Source organism: Lissotriton vulgaris, chromosome 12, assembly GCF_964263255.1.
Source record: "Lissotriton vulgaris chromosome 12, aLisVul1.2, whole genome shotgun sequence".
Lineage (NCBI taxonomy): Eukaryota > Metazoa > Chordata > Amphibia > Caudata > Salamandridae > Lissotriton > Lissotriton vulgaris.
This window is the reverse complement of record NC_141700.1, coordinates 78,423,254-78,448,750: the sequence shown is the minus strand read 5'-3', so window position 1 is coordinate 78,448,750 and position 25,497 is coordinate 78,423,254. Positions and strand designations below refer to the sequence as shown.

The 25,497-nt window shown below is 49.2% G+C and overlaps 1 protein-coding gene across 7 annotated transcripts in view; it reads right to left on the bottom strand.

Moving 5' to 3' along the window:
- Positions 1 to 25,497, bottom strand: part of ACER1 (alkaline ceramidase 1) — a 113,586-nt gene that overhangs the window by 10,743 nt on the left and 77,346 nt on the right. For all 7 annotated transcript variants that reach the window (XM_086947220.1, XM_086947217.1, XM_086947219.1 and 4 more), the window contains 2 exons: positions 17,046 to 17,184; positions 15,290 to 15,427 (listed from right to left, as the gene is read on the bottom strand). In XM_086947220.1, the coding sequence (XP_086803346.1) occupies positions 15,290 to 15,427; positions 17,046 to 17,184 (277 nt within the window). The remainder of the gene's footprint in view (positions 1 to 15,289; positions 15,428 to 17,045; positions 17,185 to 25,497) is intronic.

The window sequence follows — 25,497 nt, the reverse complement described above, 5'->3', positions numbered from 1 at the left end:
CTAAAACTGACAAATGTAGTATACAGTGGTATATTTGAGATTGTGCAGACCAAGTTAAATTACTGTTCATATTTTCTTGTATATAATTATTGTATAGTTCTTTGATCACCTTTGCGCCGCCAGCACTGAGCACTAAATGTCACAAATTTGCACTTTTTATCACTTATTGTACAGCCTATCTTGAAATTTACAAAGAGTATTTATGAATGACTATAATTCATAAAATAGTGCATAAATACATGATTGGAGTCGGATTCTGATCTTTACCTTATACACTACATACAAGTATGAGTAAGTAAAAAGAAATGTGGTACACCAGAAGGAACCAATTGTTATAATATTGTGATACAAATTTGTCACAGAAAAACCCAGCAGTGATCACTTGTTGCGAGATGGCAGCTTAACTGACCAGGGAAAGGAGGTAGGACAAGTGAACCTCTTGGGAAGCTGAAGATGCCATCGGCATAAGAGTTTTGATTTAATCAGTTCATTTTACCAGAATTCACACGAAAGATGCCAATTTTGGTGCACATTTGTTTTTTAAGAACGCTCTTTGACGGAAGTAACCCTCCCCCGTTTGATCCGCTTCCGGTTCTCGAAGCTTTTGGTTTGCTTTCACTATAAAGGGGTGTGAAGCATGTCTGGCAAATCGTCAACTGCACTTCCTTTTAAACTCAATGAAGGTGTTTGCCACTCCCTATTCTTAGGAAACAAACATCTAAACCATACTTGAAAGTCCTGTTTGTGTGTTTCCCTGCAGATGGATGCTGACCTACATCTGGCGGACTTCCCTTTCTGTATTGCATTGTTCGCAGATTCACCCACTCACAGAACACATCATAAACAGCAATCTTCCTGTGCTTATTACAATCAGCCTTTCAGTGAAGATGATATCCTGGAGGCCTGGCATCCTTGGAGAGGGTTATGTGACGTACAGTGGCCCAGACCCCTCTAACTGTGACTAGGTTGTGTACCAATCTTGGGTTCTCTCCTAGCACCCATGTCCCAGCCTGGGTCTAGGGTGGCATAGATTCTGCTTTATGTGGTTATAGTACAGTTCCTCCCATCGCCCTCACCTAGTTCACATTGATTGTCCATTCCTTGGAATTAGTGGAAGGGGACACATGGGGTTGATGAGAAGCTTCAGGCTCGCCCCTTTCCACCTTGTACCACGGCAAGGCTTTGGAATGTATTTTAAATAAAATGGGAGCTTGAGAATTCTCCATCTTACTCTGTTGAGGATTTGGCATCTGCATCTGTTAATACTTTCATGGTCTGTGTTGGGAGCGCGGACTTGTGCAGGGTCACCCGCCCCACCTTTATGTAGATTTGGAGGTCCTGTATTTGCTTATATTGCACCTTGTGGGCTTTTTTTAGTCTTGCGTTTCTTTAGAAGCCTACAGTTACTCCATCAACCTCTCCTACTTTCTCAGATTCTAAACCCTGACTGCAGTAGGAAGTACGCCCTCTTGTACGATTTCAGAAGAGTTCCTAGGGACTGTTATAGCATTGCTGTACAATGGGCTACCTGACTATGGACCGGATTTAGATCTTGGCGGACGGGTTACTCCGTAAGAACGGTGACGGATATCCCGTCGGCCAAAATATAAATCCCATTATATCTTATGAGATTAATGTTTCGGCGGGCGGGATATCTGTCATCGCTGTGATGGAGTAACCCGTCCGCCAATATCTAAATGAGGCTCTACGACTTTCAGCAGATAGGCTTTTGACCTACTGAGCGGTTTGGTGCCATTCTGCAGATGGGCCTTTGGTCCTGAGATAAGTCTTTCCTTTATTTTTATTATCAAATAACCTGGCATTCTGTAACCGATTATGAATTTTTTGCGATCTTCAAGGTTCCATGGTAGACGTTGATAGATGTGTTCAAGTTGTCTGAAGAGATTCCTTTCATGATATCTAAGCATGATTCGGTACAGTTTCCCTTGCAAGAGGGATCGCTAATGTAAATGTATTTTGGCACCGCAGGGTGAGCATAATAATAATAATTCATAGAATAATTCTGCTGCTTGAGCAGCTGCTGCCGAGGCTTGCACTGGTGCTGCATGTTGTGTAAGCTCAAGGTATCTGCTGGAACTGTCAAAGCTTTCATGCGTGAGTGGTTTATTGCATGGAGTTTCCATTGGTTGCCAGGCATGGCAGTCCCTTCAGGGGACAGGGAGCTGGTAGTAGGCACTTCAAATACTGTTCACTTGCCTCAGATGTCTTCTTTATTTTATTTTACATGATCTTTGTTTTTTATGAGAAATATGTGAATCGATGTCTTTCAGAATTTGAGAAACATTCACATCTAGTAGGCTGAAGAAAAGTGAACACTCAAAAAAAGAAAAAAAAGAAAAAAAATACTTTAAAAAAACCAAAACAGGTCATGCCTGGAACTACACATGCTGGTACTGCGAAGGATTCGAATCTTTTACACTTGCAAGACAAGAAGGCATACCAACATTCCTGTCCTGTACTTAGACAAAGGCATAGGATATTTGACATGCTTGCTTAAGAGTCACAGACTAGACTGGTTTGCAGATTTCTTCCCTCCAGACACTGTAGTAAGATTTGGTTTCTGTTTATCAAAGGCAAGGAAGCAGCTTTGCAACACCTAAGACAACAACAACCAGAGCCATCCTGGGCATGCGCATGGGCACTACAGTCGGTTCGCAAGGATAAAGTGGCAAGGATCTACCCTCTTGTGACAAAATAATGTGCCCTCAATGAGTGAAAAGTCAGGGTAGTGATGGAAAAATCTTTGAGCATGCACAACTGTCTTTATGCATTTCTAATTATGTATGTTTTCTGGTGTCGTCAATTAGCGGCTGATCTGGTGTCTTGCGCCCATGTGCATGAAAATGTATTCTCCCTCCACGCTGTGCGCATGTGTGACCTTGTGCTTTTATAGTCAGGGTGCTTTTTCTAGACAACCTGACGTGGACTATCTGTCATCATGATCTTTCATTTTGGGTAGTGTATTGTTGGACACAGAGGGCTCTTTTTAGGTACGGTTAGCAGCCTCCTCGATCCTGGCGGAACTACTGCCCGCCATTTTTCGAGATCTCCAGTGGCTAGGGTGACCAACTGGCATTGGTGCAAATTCAGGACGGTGAGTGTAAAAATTCAGGACAAATTCAGGACAGGAGGTCAAAATTCAGGACAAAACTTTAGGACATTTGGATACGTTTTACAGACACATCAGAGGTCGCGCAATAGTATATAAGTAAGCCCAGCCATATCCAAACATTCAACCAGTTGCAAACTTAGCCATCATGTATCCTTCCATCTATCATTTCACTCATCCATCCCTTCATTCACCCTTTCACTCATCAATCCATTATCCATCCATCCACCCCTTCACCCTATACATCTGTACACTCATCCATCCACTCTTCTACCCATCCACCCATTCACTCACCCATTCAGCCATTTACCCTTTCACCCATCCAGCCATCCTTTCACTTATTCATTCTTCCACCCAGTCACTCATCCTTCCACCCATCCACCCTTTCAGTTATCCATCCATCCTTTCAGTCATCCATCCATCCTCCCTTTCTCTCTCCATCGACCCTTTCACTTAGCAATCCTTCCTTCCATCCATCCACCCTCACTCCCATCCATCCATCCATCTACTCATCCACTCATGAATCCACCCATTGACCCTATCACTCATCCATCTTTCCTCTCATCCATTTATCCTTTCACTCCTTCACTCATCTATTCATCCTTTTGTCCATCTACCACCCCTTTCACTCACTTATCCATCCTTACATCCACCCTTTCACTCATCCGTTCATCCATTCACCCTTGCACTTATCAATTCATCAACCCATCCATCCACCTTTTCACTCATCCATCGTTTCACCCATCCATCCACCCTTTTACCCATCCAGCTACCCTTCCACCCATACATCCAGCTATTTACCTTTTCTCTCCTCCATCCTTCGAATCACTCATCAATCCATCCATCCTCTCTCATTATCCATCTATTCAATCTTTCATTCATCCATTCACCCTTTCACTAATTCATCCAGCCATCCAGCCATCCACCCATCCCTTCACTTACTCACTCGCCCACCTTAACATATTAATTTTTAGCTGAGCCTTTTTGAGAAGAGGCCCATCAAGAACTTCACCCTCGCTGCAGGAGCCATTCCAGGACTGGGACAGAAGCCACCCAGGGCAGTAACAGATCCACCACATGGAGGGACAGGAGCCATCACAGGCGCAGGGAGGGGGGGGGGCAGGAGCCACCACATGGGGGGGACAGGAGCCATCACTGGGGGGTGGGGGGCAGGAGCTATCTCTTTCCAAAATGTTACTTTTGCCATCTCCAACTGTGATGTACAGTACTTAAAGGAGATACTCCGAGAGAACTGATTTAACTGATTGTCCTCCATACTTTGTTAATCAGTGTGGGTGCGATTGTGCCATTTCTTTATTTTATTACATTATAGACTGCATGTTTGCAGAACCGAGGTTTGTTGAAACCACGTGCTGTCTCGGTGTCACCTCCAAGCACCTCTTAACAGCTCATCAAGGGCTGGAGGTGTGAGGCCATCCCACTGTGTCTCTCCAATGCTGCTACTAGGTATCCCAGCTTGCATCTGAGTCTGTTAAAAACCCGACCCCAACAGCATCAGAGTTGTTGGACCCGGCCTCGTGGCATGGTCCTCGCTGCTCTCTGCAGTCCCAGAATTACGGGTGGAACTGATTCCCTTCCACCCAGAACTGTACATGACACTCCTACCCCGGACCTGAGACGATCCCCAGATCGCGTGCCTGCACCCGTGCACGTGACCATCAGACTCCATGTTTGGCCACCCCGGCCGGCCGGCCGCCTTCTCTCCTTTCAGCAGCCCTGGCCACTCCTGGCTACAGCGAAGCGTGCGCGTCCGGCGCGCCCAGATCCGCCCGGGGGGTGAACGACTCCCCAAGTACCCGAAACCAAGACTTCCATCACACCTCCGGCCCCCTTCTGAGGAACTAGTTCCCCTCACACCTCTGAACTATCCCTGGGGGGCTGGTTTCGATTGCACCTTGGGCCTCCTGGTGAGCTGGCTCCAGGCCCTGATGGGCGTCTGGGATTCCCTGGACGCATGGTCCAAAGCATCAAAGAATCAACCGCCCAGACAATCAGGCGCCTGGCCCTCGGACCTCCGGCCCCCTGCCTCTGAGGGTCCGGACATCAAAGAGCTCCAGTACTATAAGACAGCCTGCCTTCCATCTAGTCGGCAGTTGTATCTTGGACAAGAAAGCCCTGCTGATCTGATCGCGGCTGACCTTGAGGAGAACAGACTCTGACCCACTGAGCCCTGCTGACGTCGTCGCGGCTCATCCTCGAATCTACGGAACTGAACCATCGGAGCCCTGCTGACGCTGTCGCGGCTCCCTCTCGAAGCACGAGACCTGAACCATCCAGAGCCCTGCTGACGCTGTCGCGGCTCCCTCTCGAAGCGCAAGACCTGAACCATCGGAGCCCTGCTGACGCTGTCGCGGCTCCTTCTCGAAGCACGAGACCTGAACCATCCAGAGCCCTGCTGACGCTGTCGCGGCTCCACCTGCCCACGAGTATGACGGAGTACTCCTGACCAAGCCCTGCTGACCTCGTCGCGGCTTGAAGAACTCTCTGGTCCGGCTGGACCATCAACGCTACCCTCACGACCATCTGAACTAGAAGTGAGTAGGACAGCAAGTTCCATCGCCAGCCCCGGTACCCCCCAGTTCGAGGATTGAGAACTGTGCGCCGGGTACGTGGTGCGCCAGCTGGCCCTTTAAGACTGTCCCGCTTCCCCGTTACGAGACTTTCGCGATCCCTCAATCGCTGTGTATTGCTCCCTACTTTTATCTTGATAAAATTCATACTTGATAAAGATTCACGGTGTGGTGTCCGTTCGTAAGTGTGGTGTGTCGACAGTGTGTACGATCAGTCCTCCCCGGTGGGGACTCCCCCCTCGATAAGACTCAACAGTAATTGTGGGAGAGGAGGTTCCGGGTGGTTAGGAGAGTCCTTTTGACCCCTGGGGTCACCGCCTTCCAACATTGGTGGCAGCGACGCGATACGAACCTATGTCTAAAGATCGTACCACTGGCACACTACCTGAACCCACCCGCAGAAACCAGACCACACGCTCTCCTCCCGCGACGAGAGCCGCCCCGAGTGCAGGACCCCCGGGGCTCCGCCCCAGCTCCACGTGCTTCAAGTGTCAGCAACCCGGGCACTATGCCGGTGACCCCCGATGTCCCATGACCCCGAAATCCACTCCCGCTGGCCCCTCCACTAGACAGATATCCTCAGTAGCCTTAGAAGAGGAAGAGATAGAAGAACAGGGGGAGTGGGAGCCCGCAGCCATGGTCTTAGCCTCCCTGGGGAATAGCGAGATGATCCCAGGAGATTACCTGCCCGACAACACAGAAAAGTACCGCCAAACAGTGAAGGTTAACAGGCGCTGCATAGGAGCATAGGAGCCCTTCGAGACACAGTAGCCAGCATCACGTCTGTTAGGTACACGCTAGTTCCTGAGTCCATGATCATCCCCCACACCTCCTGTCGGGTGATAGCAGCCGATAATTCCGTCCGCACCTGCAGGATAGCACAGGTCCCGTTTGAGTGGGAGGGAGTGTCGGGCGATCTGTGGGTAGCGGTCCGCACGGACATGCCTGTAGACTGCCTCCTGGGGAATGACTTAGAGAGTTCCCCGTGGAAAGAGGTAGAGAGGAGGACCCATTTAGCAATGCTAGGACTGCCCCAATGGGCCTTTGTGAGCACCCGAGCCATGACGGCCAGAATTTCCAACCCCGGGAACGAAGAGCCCGAGTTCCCCAGTTCAACCCCTTATGTCCCCGAGGGTGGCGAGCACCCCACGGTCCTCGACCAGCCCCCCATCGAAGAAAACGCATCCGACGAAGGTCCCCTCGGACCCGCTGTCGAACCAGTCCCCACCCTAGCAGATCTCCCCGAGTTGGCCCAGTGGCGCAAGAGGGAGGACCGTCCCGGGAGGAGTTCTGCCAAGAGCAGACCTCCTGCCCTAGAGGGGCTCCGGCGACAGGCCGCAGCCCAGGCCGCTTGAGACCAGTCCGGCTCCCATTACCTTTACTGGAAAAATGGCCTACTGTACAGTGACAGAAGACCGCTGAACTAGGGTCAGCCCGCGTGCTGGTGGTACCCCTACGTTTCCGCGGACTCCTCCTCAACCTGGCCCACGATGTGCCCCTGGCGGGACATCTGGGCCAAGATAAGACCTTCCAACGACTAGTGACCCATTTCTACTGGCCCCACATGCGGGCCGATGTGGAACACCACAGTAAGTCCTGCCCCACGTGTCAGGCTAGCGGCAAAAGCGGAGGCAAGCGTAAGGCTCCCCTCCAGCCCTTCCCCGTTGTCAGTACCCCCTTTGAAAGGGTGGGAATCGACATCGTCGGACCCCTGGACCCCCAGACCTCCTTAGGCCACCGTTTCATTCTGGTTCTGGTCGATCACGCCACCCGATACCCCGAAGCTATCCCCCTCCGGACCGTGACGGCCCCGGTCGTGGGCCAGGCCATCATGGGGATCTTCTCCCGGGTGGGATTCCCCCGGGAAGTGGTAAGCGACCGAGGCACCAACTTTATCTCCTGGTATATGAAGTCCCTCTGGCAACAGTGTGGGGTGTCATACCGGTTCACCACCCCCTACCATCCCCAGGGTAACGGCCTGGTTGAGCGGTTCAACCGCACCCTGAAAGGGATGATCATGGGTCTCGAGGAGCCCTTGAGACGCAAGTGGGACGTCCTCCTACCCTGCCTCCTGTTCGCCTACCGAGAGGTACCCCAGAAATCCTTGGGGTTCAGCCCTTTCGAGCTGCTCTATGGGCAGCCCATCCGGGGTCCCCTCAGCCTGGTCAAGGAAGGCTGGGAAACAGCCCCCCCCCCCGAGCACACTCCCCGAAGTGTTCTCCTACGTCCTGGCCCTCCGAAACCAGACGCGGAAGTTTCGCGAACTGGCCGAGGCCAACCTGGAGGCCAGCCAAGAGGAGAGGAAACGCTGGTACGACCAGAATGCCACTCTGGTCGAGTTTCAACCAGGCCAACAGGTTTGGGTCATGTCCCCAGTGGAACCTTGTGCCTTGCAGGACAAGTGGACTGGACCCTTTAGGGCAGAGGTCTTCAAACTTTTTGATGCCGAGACCCCCTTGTAAAACCTTTTTAGGCGTAAGGACCCCCTTCCGACAAAAGATTCTAGAAACTGGTACTCCTCATCATAAACAACTATCGACAACCATAAATGCGCCTGTTAGACCTCATCACATCCATCCATCCATCATTCATCCACCCACACTTCCACACATCCATCCATCCTTCATCCATCCACCCTTTCATCCTTCCATCCATACATCCATCCTTTACCTATCCACCCGTCCATCCACACACCCACCTTTTCACACATCCATCCATCCATCCATCCATCATTCATCCATGCAACCTTTTATACATCCATCATCCATCCACCCTTTCATCCTTCCATCCATACATCCATCCTTTACCTATCCACCCGTCCATCCATCCATCATTCTTCCACCCACCTTTTCACACATCCATCCATCATTCATCCATGCAACCTTTTATCCATCCACCAATACACCATCCTTCATCCATCCACCCTTTCATCCTTCCATCCATACATCCATCCTTCATCCATCCACCCTTTCATTATTCCATCCATATATCCATCCACCCTTTCATCCATACATCCATCCTTCATCCATCCACCCTTTCATCCTTCCATCCATACATCCATCCTTCATCCATCCAACCTTTCATTAATCCATCCACCCTTTCATTATTCCATCCATATATCCATCCACCCTTTCATCTATACATCCATCCTTCATCCACCCACCCTTTCATCCATCCATCCACCCACCCATCCATCATTCATCCCCCACCTTTTCACACATCCATCCATGCATCCATCATTCATCCATGCAACCTTTTATCCATCCATACTTCCATCCTTCATCCATCCATCCACACTTTCATCCTTCCATCCTTCCATCCATCCTTCATCCATCCACCCTTACATCCATCCATTCACCCCTCACTCATCCACCCACCTTTTCACAAATCCATCCATCATTCATCCATGCAACCTTTTATCCATCCATACATCCATCCCTCATCCATCTACCCTTTCATCCTTCCATCCACCCTTTCATCCATCCTCCATCCACCCATTTTTTCACACATCCATCCATCCTTCATCCATCCATCCACCCTTTCATCTTTACATCCATCCACTCATCATTCATCCACCCACCTTTTCACACATCCGTCCACCCTTTCATCCTTCCATCCGTCCATCCATACAGCCATCCACCCTTTCATCCATCCATCCATACATCCTTCATCCGTCCACCCTTTCATCCATCCATCCACCCATCATTCATTCACCCACCTTGTCTGTGCCTCTCTCATGGGGGGTCAGTATCTCTCTGCTTTGTCTTCCTCTCTCATGGGAGGGCATCTCTGTGCCTCCCTGCTTGGGGGGGGGGGGGTGGGGGGGGTGTCAGATGGCTGTGAAAACATCTCACCATGAAGAACAGACTCTCCGCCACATTTCTCCTGCACAGGCGCCAGGTATGAGGGCCTGTGGGACTTGAACCAATGATATGATTGTAATGTCCTTCTGCTGTCCTTCTGCTGTTTACTGTGTATTTGTAAAGCGCTCTGATACCTACGGGTTAAACTAGCGCTATATAAAACGTTAAAAGTAAAAATAAACCCACAGCTAAGTCCATTGAACTCAAAGGGCTACAGCCTCCTCTACCACCCCCCAGCTCGTCCCCCAGCTCGTGTATGTCAGCCTGGCTGAAACAGCTTGGACACACACAAAGGCACACCAGAGTACTATCACAGGTCTTTAAAAGACCTTTACTTGTTAACAAGGCTTTGATGTTTTTCACACCTCGGTGTGAATTAGGCGGCCTCCGCCTTGAGCACCCTCGATCAGCCCGACGCCAGGAACTGCACTCTGGCAGAATCTGCGACCCCCTTCCCAGGACTCCACGACCCCCCTGGGGGTCGCGCCCCACAGATTGAAGACCTCTGCTTTAGGGTGATAGAGCGCAAGAGCCAGGTCACCTACCTCGTTGATACGAAATCAGCCAGGAACGCCCTGAAAGTGTTACACGTAAACCGGCTCAAACCCCATTTTGTGCGGTCTGAGTTGGGGTTACTCCTTGCCACAGACGACGGAGAGGAAGAGGAAACGGACCCTCTACCCGACCTCCTGTGTTCAAGGGATCAAGATGGCTCCGTAGAAGGAGTGAGCCTCTCCTCCTTCCTCACCCCCTCACAGCGTGAAGAATGTCACCACTTGCTGGGACAATTCTCAGACCTCTTTTCCCTCACCCCCGGCGTCACCAGCTGGTGCGTCCACGACATGGACACCGGGGACAGCCCTCCGGTACGGCACAGAGCCTACCGAGTCCCGGGCCGAGTCCGAGCCTGCATCAAGGCGGAGGTCGACAAAATGTTGGACCTAGGAGTGGTGGAAGCCTTCCGACAGCCCATGGGCTAGCCCCGTGGTCCTGGTTCCGAAGGCGGCCGCCCCCGGCACCGTTCCTGAGCTGAGGTTCTGGGTAGACTACCGTGGACTCAACGCAGTCACCCGAACTGACGCACACCCCATCCCCCGAGCCGACAAACTGATTGACCGCCTAGGGTCGGCTCAGTACCTTCGATCTCAACAGTGGCTACTGGCAGATCGGCCTCACGGAGAGGGCCCAAGAAAGGTCTGCTTTTTCCACTCCGGATGGCCATTTCCACTTCCGTGTCATGCCCTTTGGCATGAAAAACGCCCCCGCCACCTTCCAGCGACTGGTCAATCAGGTCCTGGCCGGGTTGGAAGGTTTCAGCGCAGCGTATCTCGACGACATTGCGGTGTTCAGTGCTCACTGGCCCGAGCACCTGCACCACCTCTGGGAGGTGTTGGACGCCCTGCGTCGAGCCGGGCTCACCATTAAAGCTAGTAAGTGCCAAATTGGACAAAGCTCCGTGGTATATCTAGGACACCAGGTCGGAAGCGGCCTTGTAGCCCCACTCCAACCCAAGATAGACGCGATCACTGCCTGGGAGAGCCCCACGACCCAGACCGAAGTGCGGGCCTTCCTAGGGCTCACAGGGTACTACCGTAGATTCATCAAGGGGTACGGGAGTATTGTAGGCCCCCTCACAGAGTTGACAGCCAAGGCCAACCCCAAGAAGGTTATGTGGACCCCCGCCTGTCAGAAGGCCTTTGAGGAATTGAAACAGGCCATGTGCACCGCTCCAATACTACAGGCCCCTGACTACTCCAGAGAGTTCGTGGTCCAGACCGACGCCTCCGAACATGGCATCGGAGCAGTGCTCTCCCAAGTGGACGACCAGGGGATTGATCCTCCGGTAGCCTTTATAAGCCGGAGGCTACTACCCCGGGAGCAGAGATGGAGCACCATCGAATGAGAAGCCTTTGCAGTAGTCTGGGCCTTGAAGAAACTGAGGCCCTACCTGTTCGGGACCCACTTCCGGGTCCAGACCGACCACCGTCCTCTCCGGTGGCTCATGCAGATGAGAGGAGAGAACCCTAAACTGCTACGCTGGTCCATCTCCCTCCAAGGGATGGATTTTACTGTGGAACACAGGCCCGGTGCAGACCACGCCAACGCCGACGGCCTGTCCCGCTTCTTCCGCCTCAGCAAAGAGAACCCCCAAGAGGATGGGTAGTTCTCCTCGTCTTTCAGCTGGAGGGGACGCATGTTGGACCCGGCCTGTGGCATGGTCCTCGCTGCTCTCTGCAGCCCCAGAATTATGGGTGGAACTGATTCCCTTCCACCCAGAACTGTACATGACACTCCTACCCCGGACCTGAGACGATCCCCAGACCGTGTGCCTGCACCCGTGCACGTGACCATCAGACTCCATGTTTAGCCACCCCGGCCGGCCGGCTTCTCTCCTTTCGGCAGCCCTGGCCACTCCTGGCTACAGCTAAGCGTGCGCGTCCGGCGCGCCCAGATCCGCCCGGGGGGGTGATCGACTCCCCAAGTACCCGAAACCAAGACTTCCATTACACCTCCGGACCCCTTCCGAGGAACTGGTTCCCCTCACACCTCTGAACTATCCCCGGGGGGCTGGTTTCTATTGCACCGTGGGCCTCCTGGTGAGCTGGCTCCAGGCCCTGATGGGCGTCTGGGATTCCCTGGACGCATGGTCCAAAGCATCAAAGAATCAACCGCCCAGACAATCAAGCGCCTGGCCCTCGGACCTCCGGCCCCCTGCCTCTGAGGGTCCGGACATTAAAGAGCTCCAGTACTATAAGACAGCCTACCTTCCATCTAGTCGGCAGTTGTATCTTGGACAAGAAAGCCCTGCTGATCTGATCGCGGCTGACCTTGAGGAGAACAGACACTGACCCACTGAGCCCTGCTGACGTCGTCGCGGCTCATCCTCGAATCTACGGAACTGAACCATCGGAGCCCTGCTGAGGCTGTCGCGGCTCCCTCTCGAAGCACGAGACCTGAACCATCCAGAGCCCTGCTGACGCTGTCGCGGCTCCCTCTCAAAGCGCAAGACCTGAACCATCGGAGCCCTGCTGACGCTGTCGCTGCTCCCTCTCGAAGCACGAGACCTGAACCATCCAGAGCCCTGCTGACGCTGTCGCGGCTCCACCTGCCCACAAGTACGACATAGTACTCCTGACCAAGCCCTGCTGACCTCGTCGCGGCTTGAAGAACTCTCTGGTCCGGCTGGACCATCAACTCTACCCTCACGACCATCTGAACTAGAAGTGAGTAGGACAGCAAGTCCCATCGCCAGCCCCCGTACCCCCCAGTTCGAGGATTGAGAACTGTGCGCCGGGTACGTGGTGCGCCAGCTGGCCCTTTAAGACTGTCCCGCTTCCCCGTTCCCCTGTTACGAGACTTTCGCGATCCCTCGATCGCTGTGTATTGCTCCCTACTTTTATCTTGATAAAATTCATACTTGATAAAGATTTACGGTGTGGTGTCCGTTCGTAAGTGTGGTGTGTCGACAGTGTATTCGATCAGTCCTCCCCGGTGGGGACTCCCCCCTCGATAAGACTCGGCAGTAATTGTGGGAGAGGAGGTTCCGGGTGGTTAGGAGAGTCCTCTTGACCCCCGGGGTCACTGCCTTCCAACTAGAGTCAAGAAGGGAGGTGAGTGGTTAAAATTACGGACAAATGGCGTCCGTTAAAGAATCCTTCACGGACAACGGACAGACGGCTGAAATTACGGACTGTCCGTGAAATTTACGGACGGTTGGTCACCCTACCAGTGGTCCAAAGGAAACCTCTGTGCCCGCACAGCAGCTGCCACCACCGAGGTTCCTCGGAAGGCATTAATACATAGCTGGGCACTGAGCGTGCATCAGGTGGGCACTCAGGAAAATTCTGATTTCCTATAACTAACTCCTAAAGTGGGAGTTTGTGTTTGAAAAAACATAAACCACTAAAAGTTTTCTCAAGGGTGTTGTGGTCATTTTTCTCCTGTATCAGATTGGCGTCCTATAAAAACAAATCTGACAGTACACTCTAAATAGGATGAACGTCAAATCTTTCATCCATCAGTATGGGGATTTTGACGGCAGAGCCAGCGGTGGCACCACCATCAGAAACATGATGGTCTACCCAACTCGAAAGAGAGCGGGTGGTCCGGCACTTTGGCGGTCAGGCTGCTCCACCACATTTCTGGTGGAGTAACCGGTCTGCCAAACACTAAATCAGGACTAGAGTGGTATGTAACTTGGAATGATCCCTGCCTGTTAAGTGACTGGGGTTAATTTTTTATGGCTTTTGAGATAAGATGTCAATGTATCCAGTAGATTTGTGTGGGTTCATTTTTTACCATTCAGTCAAATGCCTGCGGTTCACGCTCAGAGATGGACACCTCGGTTCTCCTGTGTGTTAAGTGAGGGGAACAGGTGCGGAGGTTCATTGATGCTTCTGAAGACTATTCTGTTGGTTTTCTCTTGCAGGACTGGGCATTTCACTGAGTTCAAATAGCAGGTTTGACCTTTGAATCTTTCGGTAGGTCATGCATAGGACAATGTGCTCCCCTGTGTCGGTGTCATATGCCTTCTTAACTAGACAGCACATGCGCTGTCTGTCATGAGACATATTGTGGCTTACCAAGAACATTCAGGGTCGCGGAGCTCGCCCATTGGTTGGGTTTCCTGTCACTATTATTGTCCTGATTCTTATTCAGGTCACAGTTTGTAAACATTGCAAACCACCGGCGAGACCCGTAAGCCCTGGTAAGACCTGGGTACATATAGTATCATGCAAAACAATGTCTCAACAGAAGTCAACAGGAGGTAGTCCCAACTTTTTGATTAAAGGAATTTATATAATGAACAGGGGCATACACACATGCTTCACAGGATATCATACAGCATCAACCATGCTTTCAAAATGTGTACTAAGTGCAAGGTGAACACATTGTGCTTGTGAAGTACTATTTAAATGGCATAATGCTTTCAGGTATTTTTTTCATTTTTAGTTACTAACGACTCGGATCAGTAGCAAAAAATAAAAAAAATAGAAAAGCAGCTGCATGCAGCAGATATTGTGCAGCGTGGCTAAAAACCATTTGTAAAGCCATGTATTTCCCGAAGACCCACGGACGTTGCCAATGCTGGTTTTCTTAGTTGCAGTTGCTTTATTCTTCTTGTTTCTGACATGTTTATTCTCGTGTCTGGTCTCCAGCCCACACGTGCCCAGCGTTAACAGACCTGCACTCAGGGAGCAGAGGGACCGTTCATCGTCATTTCTGGAGGTGGTGTCCTCTTGCATCGCTGCGTCTTGGATCCAACTTTGGTAAGACTCTCCTCATGCAAGTGTATTGATTGAAGATTTGGAGATATGAGATTCCTGTTATAGACTTATCTGGAGATTGATATGATGGTCATTGACGAGTAACTTACCTTCCTTCTCCGGTGGAGTTTCGGGACCGGTATAACCACATGGGCCACAATGATGCATGCCTTGTGTGCCTTCGAAGGCAGGACAGGTCTCTATGGCCTCCTTGCATGGAAAGGGAATAGAAGGACTTTAAAGGCCTTTGTGGTCGCCCCCTCACATCAGTCACCTTTTACTGTCAGGACTGTGATGAGGAAGAGTAGGGCTCGGTGGAAGGAGACTTACCAGTAGTACTCACTTGATGTACTAAGCGTCCAATGATCCCCATCCCTACTAACCCAAAGCTCAAGCAGAGAAACACACTCTATGAATGAGAACATTGCTGTATCTTACTTTCTCATTTCCAGCACAAGCACGTAGATGATGTGGAAAGTGACGCAGTTGAGTACGTATGCGTTGACTGTTGGTTTGGCGAAGGACATCAGGGTGGTGACGCAGGCAGCTACAGAAACAGCTGAGGCAAACTGTCTCCTGTAACAGAAAGCACAAGAAATGAGTTGAAGGTAGCAACACAAACTGCACTGGAAACACAAAAGACAGGCCAAGCGCTAATGCCTAGTGTCTGTGCTGTGAATTGTGGAAATGGGCTACGACAACCCACACTGTTCCATGGTTCATGAAGTGGTAGCCCTGTTGATTGGCACGGCTAGCAGCAAGGCACTGAGACGGGCTCTTGGATTGGCTCTCAATTTCCTAATGCTCTCTGTTTGTACAGTTCTTTACCAGGCATCTCCAACCACCAGCCCGCACTGACATTCATCTCCTGAGACAATGTCTGACTATGACCAAGGATTGAAGGTCCCCTCCACATTCTGAACCTCAACACTGCTACAAAGACTTCACTCGCATTCCTCTTCACTGTACACACCTCTTCTTTCAACTCTCCATGCTATCCTCCGTCGTCGCTGTTCTCGTTCAACTTAAGTGAAATCTCTGGATTCAGGTCTTGACTCCTGCCTGAATTCCAACTTCACATTAGCAAATTGGTCCCTGCATGTTCATTTCAGATTGCACATCTGTCTGAAATGAAATTTCATGTCATTTCACATCTGTCTAAAAGAATGCCCCTATTCTCTCTTGGAGGTGGATCGGTAAATGGAAAAAAAAGTCGTGTGCAAGGGCTCTATTATAAAGTAGGGCAAAGAGCTTTTTAAAAAATGTGTGGAAAAGCAACACGAGGGGAAAATCACAGGCAAAAGAGCAACGTGGAGCACATGGTTAGAGACCCACCTGGGAGAGAAAAAGCAATGTGGGGTGGAGGAAAGCACAGAAAGGAGAGAGCTGCAAAACACATGCACTCTAATTGAGTGCTTAAACAAAAAAGAAAAAAATAATTCACTAAAGGCAAGCAGAGGAAACAAAGAAGCCAGCCTTTCAAAAAGAATATAAAGAGGCTATTTTCCAGGTGGAGGATAAACACAATATAGGCAGGCTGGAACATGGAAGGCCACCCAATAGAATGCAAGCATATAAGAGTGGCAAAAAAGCCAACCAGTGGTAAGTAATTGGCACGCTGCAACCCTATGTCTTTTCTTGGTAAGCTCACAGTATACCTTTCTAAACCAGACAGCTTTCACTGTCCGGGAGGTTCGACCTAATAAATTCTAACAAATAAGGCATGTAGGCATAGGGAAGAGCTGCCACAAGTACAGTGCGCAGCCAAAGAGAAATGATATGAGTGGAAAAAAAAGACAGAAAGAGTAAGGCAAACAGAAGAGACAAACAGGATGGAAAAGGGAAAGAAATAAACATAAAAAGGAGAGGAATGAAAGGTCAGTAAATAGAAAGTGTTGAGGGAAGGGAGAAGAGATGAATGCTGAAAGGAGAATCAGATAGGTTCATCAGAAGACTCCATAAAGGTGGTCCAGGAGGGGATTTTCCCCATGTCTAGGTAAGTGGCTGTTCTAAGCCATGGCACAAACATTAGTTTTGTAAGTCTCTAAATTTTTACCAATTTTATATCAAAGCACATTCAATTAGTTGTTCTTTTAAATTGGAACATTACCTACTCTTGTGAATGCATCTGTATATTTTTTCTGCGCCCATGCCCTCACCGCCACACTCACAGCATTTGTCCATCCATCCTTACCTGTCCTTGATGAAGTTTGGAAAGTGAGGCTGTGGGAACCATATAGAATATCCCACCGCCAGAATCCAGAGGATGGAAATCTCGTCCAGCAGCTGCCCCAGGTAACTCAGGGTCATGTGATAATAGGCTGAGAAGATACCTAGATGGAAAGAGATGGTGCGTGATGACATCAGCAAGGAGCGAAACATAAAATAACATTTCTAGTTTTATTCTTCTTTTGTAATGTTTCATTGAAAGCATTGATAACGCCACATCAGTATATCTGACCCCAGAAACAACACACAGGCGGCAGTGCTATAACATCTGTTATATCCCGCGTGCTGTTATCGACATTGCTTTGCCGACATCAAACATAAACCTGGGGTATTATCAGTCATGCAAAGAAATGCAGCAATAAAGATCTACTTATTTTTTTCATTATCAGCCCAATATGAAACTGGGTGGGCGGCAGTCAGTGATATATATATAAATATATATATATATATTTTTTTTAGTAGGGGCATGAAGAATTGACCATGTAACGTATGGCTGGCCTGTTACTCCTCTTCCCCTGGGTTTCAGCTGCAAGCAGGGCAGATGATTTCTGGGGCCATGCATAACATAAAATTGTAGATGAGTAAAAAGTAATGAATAGGCATGTTTTCACCCCCGGGCTCTCAGTGACATCATGACAACTCGAGCGTCACTCTCACTGTCTACTTGATGTCACTCAGAACCCTGCACTGGTTACCTGTCGGGGACAGAGTAAAATTTAAATCACTCTGTATCGCCCACCAGACATTCTGGGAAACGGGCCCAGACATCAATCGCCCCCTGATTTCTCCCTACAGGCCCAACAAATCTCTTCGCTCTTCAACAGCATTTTTGGCCGAAATCCCCAGAATACGCAGAGCCAGAGCAGGAGGACGCTCCTTCTCGTATAATGTTTCCAAACTCTGGAACTCCCTCCCTCTGCAGCTGAGGAACAACCCCAACCTGACTACGTTCCGGAAACAGCTAAAAACCCTGCTATTCAATGCATAAAAGTAACCTCAAGAGTGCTTCTTCTGCTTTAGCGCCTGGACGCCTCAGGGCAGCTGCAGCGCTCTACAAGTCACATTTTCATTTCATTTCATTTCATTTCGGGGAAGGGGGGGGCATCCCTTTTATTCACTATTGCCCATTGAATATTCTGGATGCTCTGGACACAAACCTGTGCCTTGCCTCATCTTTCCAGCAAAATGGCTGCTCCTTCTGCAAAGTCAAAGTCCAGTTAGTCACTCATATTTTCTATCGACATCTGTCTTTTTCTCCACCATTCAAAAAGCTGCTCCATCTCTAAACGTTCTAAAGGGAGCTCAGTTTTTTCACAACTCTTTGTAAGACGCAGGATCTATCTTCTCCAATTTTCACATGCTCCAGTCTTTCTCGATACATACCTGCTTCTTTCATCATCTTTTTAGAAACAAAGTACTTGACAAGTCTGCTCTCTTCCACACTCTTCACATGTACAGGACTACTTCTTATTTAAATTAAAAACACACACTAACTTCTTCAACACTTCTAAAAATGGACAAAACTGCCACTGCCCCACTCTATCTAGTTGCAGATATACAACTACTAGACTCATCCAAGATCGAGACCTTCTAGCCACCACAGCAGACCTCTATAGACCAGCCCCTTCTCGCTTTTTACCGGCTCCGCGCTACTTCCATTTAGAAATGCTGTCCTGGTCTTCCCGCGCCCCTACTTGACCTTCTGAAATATGTTGTAAATCAGATATTCCAAATATGGCCATACAACCCCTAAATGCTTAAACTTCCTGTGTTTCTGTTCATTCTAAACATCAGTCAATATTTATTCTGTTTCCTAGTACCTAAGTGTTTTCATATCACTCACATCTTATATCACTGGTAGTGTGCAAATAATGTCACGTGGCCAGCCAGTCCCAGTACCTTTTAAATGATTGATGGGCCTGATAAGTAATATTTACTCTTGTCCATGACCTTTCATGAAGACAGCCTGTTATGAACATGTGGCCTGCACTCCCACAGATACAGAACCTGCTCAGTGGAGTCTCAGGTACAGTCGCGGCTGGCGACCCGTGGTTAGGGGGGCTAGTTGGGGGGTCGCGCAAGGGTTAAATTAAAATGAAATAATAATAAACTTACCTTCCCAGGTCCCGCTCCAGTTCTGGGGCAGGTCCTGCGTTTTCCTGGAACAGGAAGCAAGCAGCCTCCCTCCCCTCACCATAGCCAATCACAACGCTGCAATGGCAGCGGTGTGATTGGCTGGGATGCCAACCACACAGGTGTTCATGGGAAGGCTATTTTCTCCATGTCGGCAGCCGACATGGAGAAAAGGCAAAGTGCGTATAACTGGTTTGGTCGGCCCAACAGTCAGCGCCCTCAGAGTGGGCAAGCCACTCCTCCCCTGGACTCCAGCAGACCCGCCCGCCCCCAACCAAACCCTTCTGCTTTTTCGCAGTACAAGAAGCAGAAACATAAAATTGTAGTTTTACCATTTTATGTTTTTGCTTCTCGCATGGTGAGAAAGCAGTGGGGCGACGCTCCGCCGCCCTAATGGAGGAGCCGCCCCTGCCTAGGTATATGGACATGCATGCATTCCCCCTAACCGCTCAAGAATGGCTTCCCTTCCTGGGTGAGGCAGCCAAGCTCAATATCAGAGATTGCACAGAGTTTTAAGAGAGAGGCTTCAAATTCCAGGAGTGCCAGTTAGCTGGCCCAGCCGGTTCCCTGGAGGGTGTGTTGGCCCGGCAGCAACACATTCTTTCAGCAGTGCCACTGCTCAGTGACCGACACAATGACACTGCTTGCCCTGAGGCTTAGCAGCTGGAGGGCTGATGTTTAGTAAGATGAAGGGAGGTGCTCCTACTTTGATTGAACAACACGTGACATTTTAAAATCAGGGAGTAACCAGCGTCGCTTTCATCTGCATGCCAACCCATAGTATAAATGGCTTAGGCACTACAGATTTCCACTCATGACTGGCAACTGAGCAGGGTCACTTCCCCCTCTAGCCAGGGCTAGTGTGTCCCCAGGCAACAGCAAATGTGATTTACGTCTGACAACTCTCATCCATCCGAGTTGCCCACAATGAATACATTTATTAAAGCGGAGCAGGCATATTTGATAGATGAGATCTGCTCTAGTACATCTGCTCAGATGTGAAAATCACAGCTGAAGAAAGAAACCCCCTTTTTTAAGGCTGCCTATTTAAGAGTGGGATCAATTTGCAGCAGGTGTGGTGAGGGGGAGTTTTCGGGGCTGTGACAAGTGGTCGGTCAAAGATATAACAGATACCTAACTGACATTACAGATAAGCTTGGTAATGTAGAGTAAGCCACCAGCTACTAACTACTTTATGTAAGTTGTGAAAAGCACAGTGGGTGCCTAAACTTTTGGCAGAAGACACATCCCCTTCAAACAAAACCCTCCACACCCCCTTGGTTCATATAAAATTGCAGTATTTTTCCATTTCTTCCAATAGGACTGAAAAGCCCCAATAACAACACATTTGGTCTGAAAAAAACACAATACAGATAAAAGCATGTCTTTTCAATTTTCTGTGGGTTACGTTTAAGCATTAGTTGTCACCCATGTCTCACTTTTTATCAATCCGAGCCCAGCGCTTGGATGCTGAGAAAGAAGACAAATTCAGGTAAAATGAGATTTCACTCTAATATTAGCAGTAGAAGACGTCTTACTCTCCTTTAGGATTCACAATTCCCAGATGTAAACATGGGCGTCCGCAGAATTTTTTCCAGGGGGGGGGGGGCAAAAGGTTAACGTCATTACGGAGCAGTCCAGGGGGTTCAAACATCACCTCACCTCGCTGCAAAATCAGCTATTTATAGCCCGCGGCCGCAAGGACCTGGACATGCTATCTTTATGACTTACTGTCTCTCTTCAACTTCAAGCTTGGGAGCAGGCAAGCCCGGACCTTCAATCTCTCTCTAATCTTGCCGGGCGGCCATGGCTGAGTTTGGAGGAGTGTGTGAACACAAGGAGAGAAACAGAGGAGCTGAAGGAGTAACAACCCGGTGACAGTCTGAGTAGAGTTTTGTAGCAACAATAGCAGAGAGGGTGATATATGTACGTGTGGGGGGCACTCATAGCTCGTTCAAATCAGAAAGGGGCAGTTAGAAAGCCAAACCTGCCCCATAGAGGGTTCGACAGTGGCCTAAATGAGTTTGAGGCAGATCGATGTGGTGGAAGGCGACAACAGTTTAACTCGACAGCTGGGAAGGCCTTATGATGAGGCACAGACTTGAAAGCCTCTAAACACTGGCTTCAAACAGGGCCCGTGTGTGGACCCGCTGGCAGGATAGGGCGGATTATTCCCAAATAATAAGGAATCATTTCAGAGTGCCGCAGCCGCTCAGGAGGAAAGACATTGGGATCCGAGGAGGCCGGGGCTTCCCTCGTGCACGCACGGTGAGAGATGTGTTTTGTGCAGAGCCCCGGAGATAGCATCGTGCGTGTGTCCGTGCCACGCGCTGATCCCAGCACAGACGCCACGCGCAATCAATGAATGCATCCTGCCACGCAGGCACCATATTCATCCCGGACCCAAACCCATCCTTAACCAACAAAGGCAGTGAGCGAACCAGTGGGACCTAAGCTGATGCCTGGAAAGGTCGTGAACCCCTAAACCGCCTTCAGATAATACACACAAACCATTCATTTTTGATTAGATTAAACACATTTCAGATAGATGCAGTCCGGCAGGGAGGCAAAAACCATGTCTTCCACCTGTTTACTTGTCTGCTGTAACACTACAGATCATGTAGGTCGTCAGCTATGATTACGCATATGTGCAACAGCTTCAGCCTCAGTTATGTATACGTGTGACACTATATACACACCATGTAAACCTTCATTTATGATTACCCATGCGTCCAACACTACAGCCCATGTAGGTCTTAAGCCACGATTACACAAATATGTAACAACACAGACAATGTAGGTCTTAAGCCACGAATATCCATCCATACGTGTAACACTACGTACCAACTATGTATGTCTAGAGCAGCGATTATGCATACGTGTAGCACTACAGACCATATAGGTCTTCAGACATGACTACCCATATGTGTAACACTACAAACAGTGTAAGTCTACAGCTGCAAATTATGCATTTGTGTAACACTACAGACCATTTAGGTATTCAGGCACGATTGCGCAATGGTATCCCAGACCTTTTCTGAATTCTGTTAAAGGTTCTGCTCTAATTCATCAAAATGTCTTTTTTTAGTTCAAGACTCACGCTTAAACTATCTATCCAAAAGTGTACCATACCAGCTGAGACAGTAAAAACACATTCAATCTTTTATACCCAAACCAGAAAAAAATATCTGTCCAATTTCTTGTTATTTCACATGTTCACTATGAAAACCCCTTGCAAATGTTTGACTGGCTCCCTCAGATCAGCGTTTCCCTCTGTAGCCCGCCTTTTATTCGGTGCTAAAAAGTTTAATCAAATGACGACCTTACCCGGTTCTAACCTCTCCGAATTGGCGCCTCTGGGATTTTATAAGCATTCAGAAGCACTGTTGCTCGCCACCCCGAAATATCTTGCACAAACAAATCAATGTCTCTGGTGGTACTATAGATCTCAGAATCAAAAACATACTGTGTCACAAAGTCTTTACTTCTAGGAAATTCTCTGAGTCTTACTTGCAGACCTTCGCTAGTTGAAAAATGCTACTCGGAACAGTCAGCAGCCGTTTTCCCAAATTCCTGCTTGGCGGGCTGACCTGCTCCTAATATTAACGGTGTCACGGCTCTGGCCTGGAAACACCACTGTGTGGGTGTGGGCTGTGTGTGTGACCGAAATCGCGGGCGCGCCCGGCGCGGTACTTTGCAGCGTAGGATAGGTGGCGCACCAGGCGCAGCACTCTCCGTCATGATGTCATAGGGATTTGGTGCTGCTGCCTGCTGCTGGCCTAAAATGATACAATGAAGAGGCCTGCTTACAAAATTAAAACTTCTGACTTCCGAAATTCCGATCATCTGTCCATTATTTCTAACAATCATGGAAATGAAAATGGAAAATAAATGCCACACTGACTCACCACCACCACGGCACGGCACCAGACATTGCAGGCCGGGTGATCCGGGGGGGGGGCAAGTGCCCCCCCTTGCCCCTACCTGCGGACGCCCATGGATGTAAAGTTTTATCACTGTGGGGGAGAGAAAGAACCCCAGATAAATGCTAGATGTTCGGACCGACCTCTGTGGTTGAATCACCCAACTTAAACAACTGACTTAGGTTTGTAAGGCTGACCATTATCCAAATTGAATGGTGCCTCTGAAGAGTATTTCTTTAGTTGCAGTTTTATATAGCGTAAACTCGACCTGAACATATTGCAGAGCTTTACATGACCATCAGTTACATTACGCAATATCAAATAGATATTTTTAATTAGGCACGGGGACATTAAGAGATTTGACCAGAATCACAGGATGTTGAGCAGATTCACCAGTTCCAAAGACAGCGGCCCAGGCCGTTACGCTACACCCTCTCTGAGAGTGGTCTATGATCTGTAGCATATAAGACGAGTGGCCGATATATCACCAACGGAAGACCCACTTGGAAGAGTTTGCAGACATTCCTCTTTCAGTGTCCAACTGTGGCATGCACCCAATAATCAATATTTCAATACTGGTGCTGGCTAAAATCATCAAGGGGGGGCAAGGGAGCAAGTACAAGCAACGAGGGGGGGGGACAACAAGCACGAGCAACGGGTGGGGGCAGGGGAGCAAGCACGAGCAACGGGGGCAGGGGAGCAAGCACAAGTAACGAGGGGGCAGGACAGCAAGCACGAGCAACGAGGGGAGTAGGACAGCAAGCACAAGCAACGAGGGGGTGCAGGGGAGCAAGCACAAGCAACAAGGGGGGGGAGGACCGCAAGCACGAGCAACGGGGGGCAGGGGAGCAAGCACAAGCAACGAGGGGGGAGGACAGCAAGCACGAGCAACGGGGGCAGGGGAGGAAGCACGAGCAACTGGGGGGCAGGGGAGCAAGCACAAGCAACGAGGGGGCAGGACAGCAAGCACAAGCAACCAGGGGGGGCAGGACAGCAAGCACAAGCAACGAGGGGGCAGGACAGCAAACACTCACCGGAGGACACAGCAGCTTCTCGACTTCTTCCGGCGGCGGTCGGGCAGAAATGGCGTCACAAAAGCAGCCGAGAGGCGTATAAAAGTACGTTTGACCGAACATAAGTCAAACATTAGACTCAAGAACATGAAATCAGCTCTTTCGGCTCATTTTGTTGAATCCCAACACAATGTTTCTCAAGTTAAGTTTATTGTACTAGAGACTGTTCCAAAGTATGAGGGTGTAAATAACAACAAGCAACTTTTACGCAGAGAGAACTATTGGATCCAGAAATTATCTACCCAGAAACCCGCGGGGTTAAACGAAAGGATAGAATTTTCTTGCTACTTGTAAATATATAGCTCTATAAATCGTCTGTATTGTTATTGTGTGATATGTTCCCGACATCTTGACACTAGCTTAACCCATATAATTTTCACCACACCGATAACTGCCACCTAGTAGCTTCACCGGCTAAACGTTTAACTCACCACGCACCACATCCCCTTAGCCGAGTTCGAATCCCCGTTATGACCGATTAATTTTAACTTTTTCAGCACGCATGTGCACTTCCTTTCAGAATCCTTCACTTTTTAATTCCCGTGCCTCACTACAGAACAAGAACAACCACAGCCTGAAATAAGTTTGCCCGTCGCTACCATATTCACATAACCCGTTAAACTGGTTACATATGATAGTCTTTCCTTTCTCTCTATCCCATGTGACCGAGAGAACCACCTTAAACTAATGAAAGCCGGAAGCTAACTGCTTTTACCGGCACATCGAAAACCGGCAGACTCGGAGATAAAGCGCGTTCTAAACATCCCACAGGTTAGTGCAGAAGCTCACAGCGCTGCTTCACAGCGCGCACGCATTTGCTTTTTTAATTCTTTCGTAAACTTGACAAACACCTAACAAACGCCTGTACCTCCACAGATTAACCGCTATATCGACATGACAGGCATGTGAGTATAAACAGAATTGATCTTTTCACAACCCCCAGCACAAACCCCAACTACCTTTCACAATACCACCAACTGTTATTAAGTGCATGAGATACACGTTTTAGGAAAAACACGTTCTTTTGCATGCTGTATTATGTGAACTGAAACGTAATGCAATAATATTGAGACAAGATCAGCATTATTGATATTTTGTTTTATCTTCATTTGTAGTGTCATTTCCCTGATGAAGGGCACATTGTGTTAGTGCCCGAAATGCATTGGACACGCCTTGATATTTGCCTGATGTTGAAACTTGATATAATTTGATGAACTTTGATATGAAAGAATATAAAACACAACGCAAATTATGAACAACCTTAAATAAAACATGATCTAAGTGAATA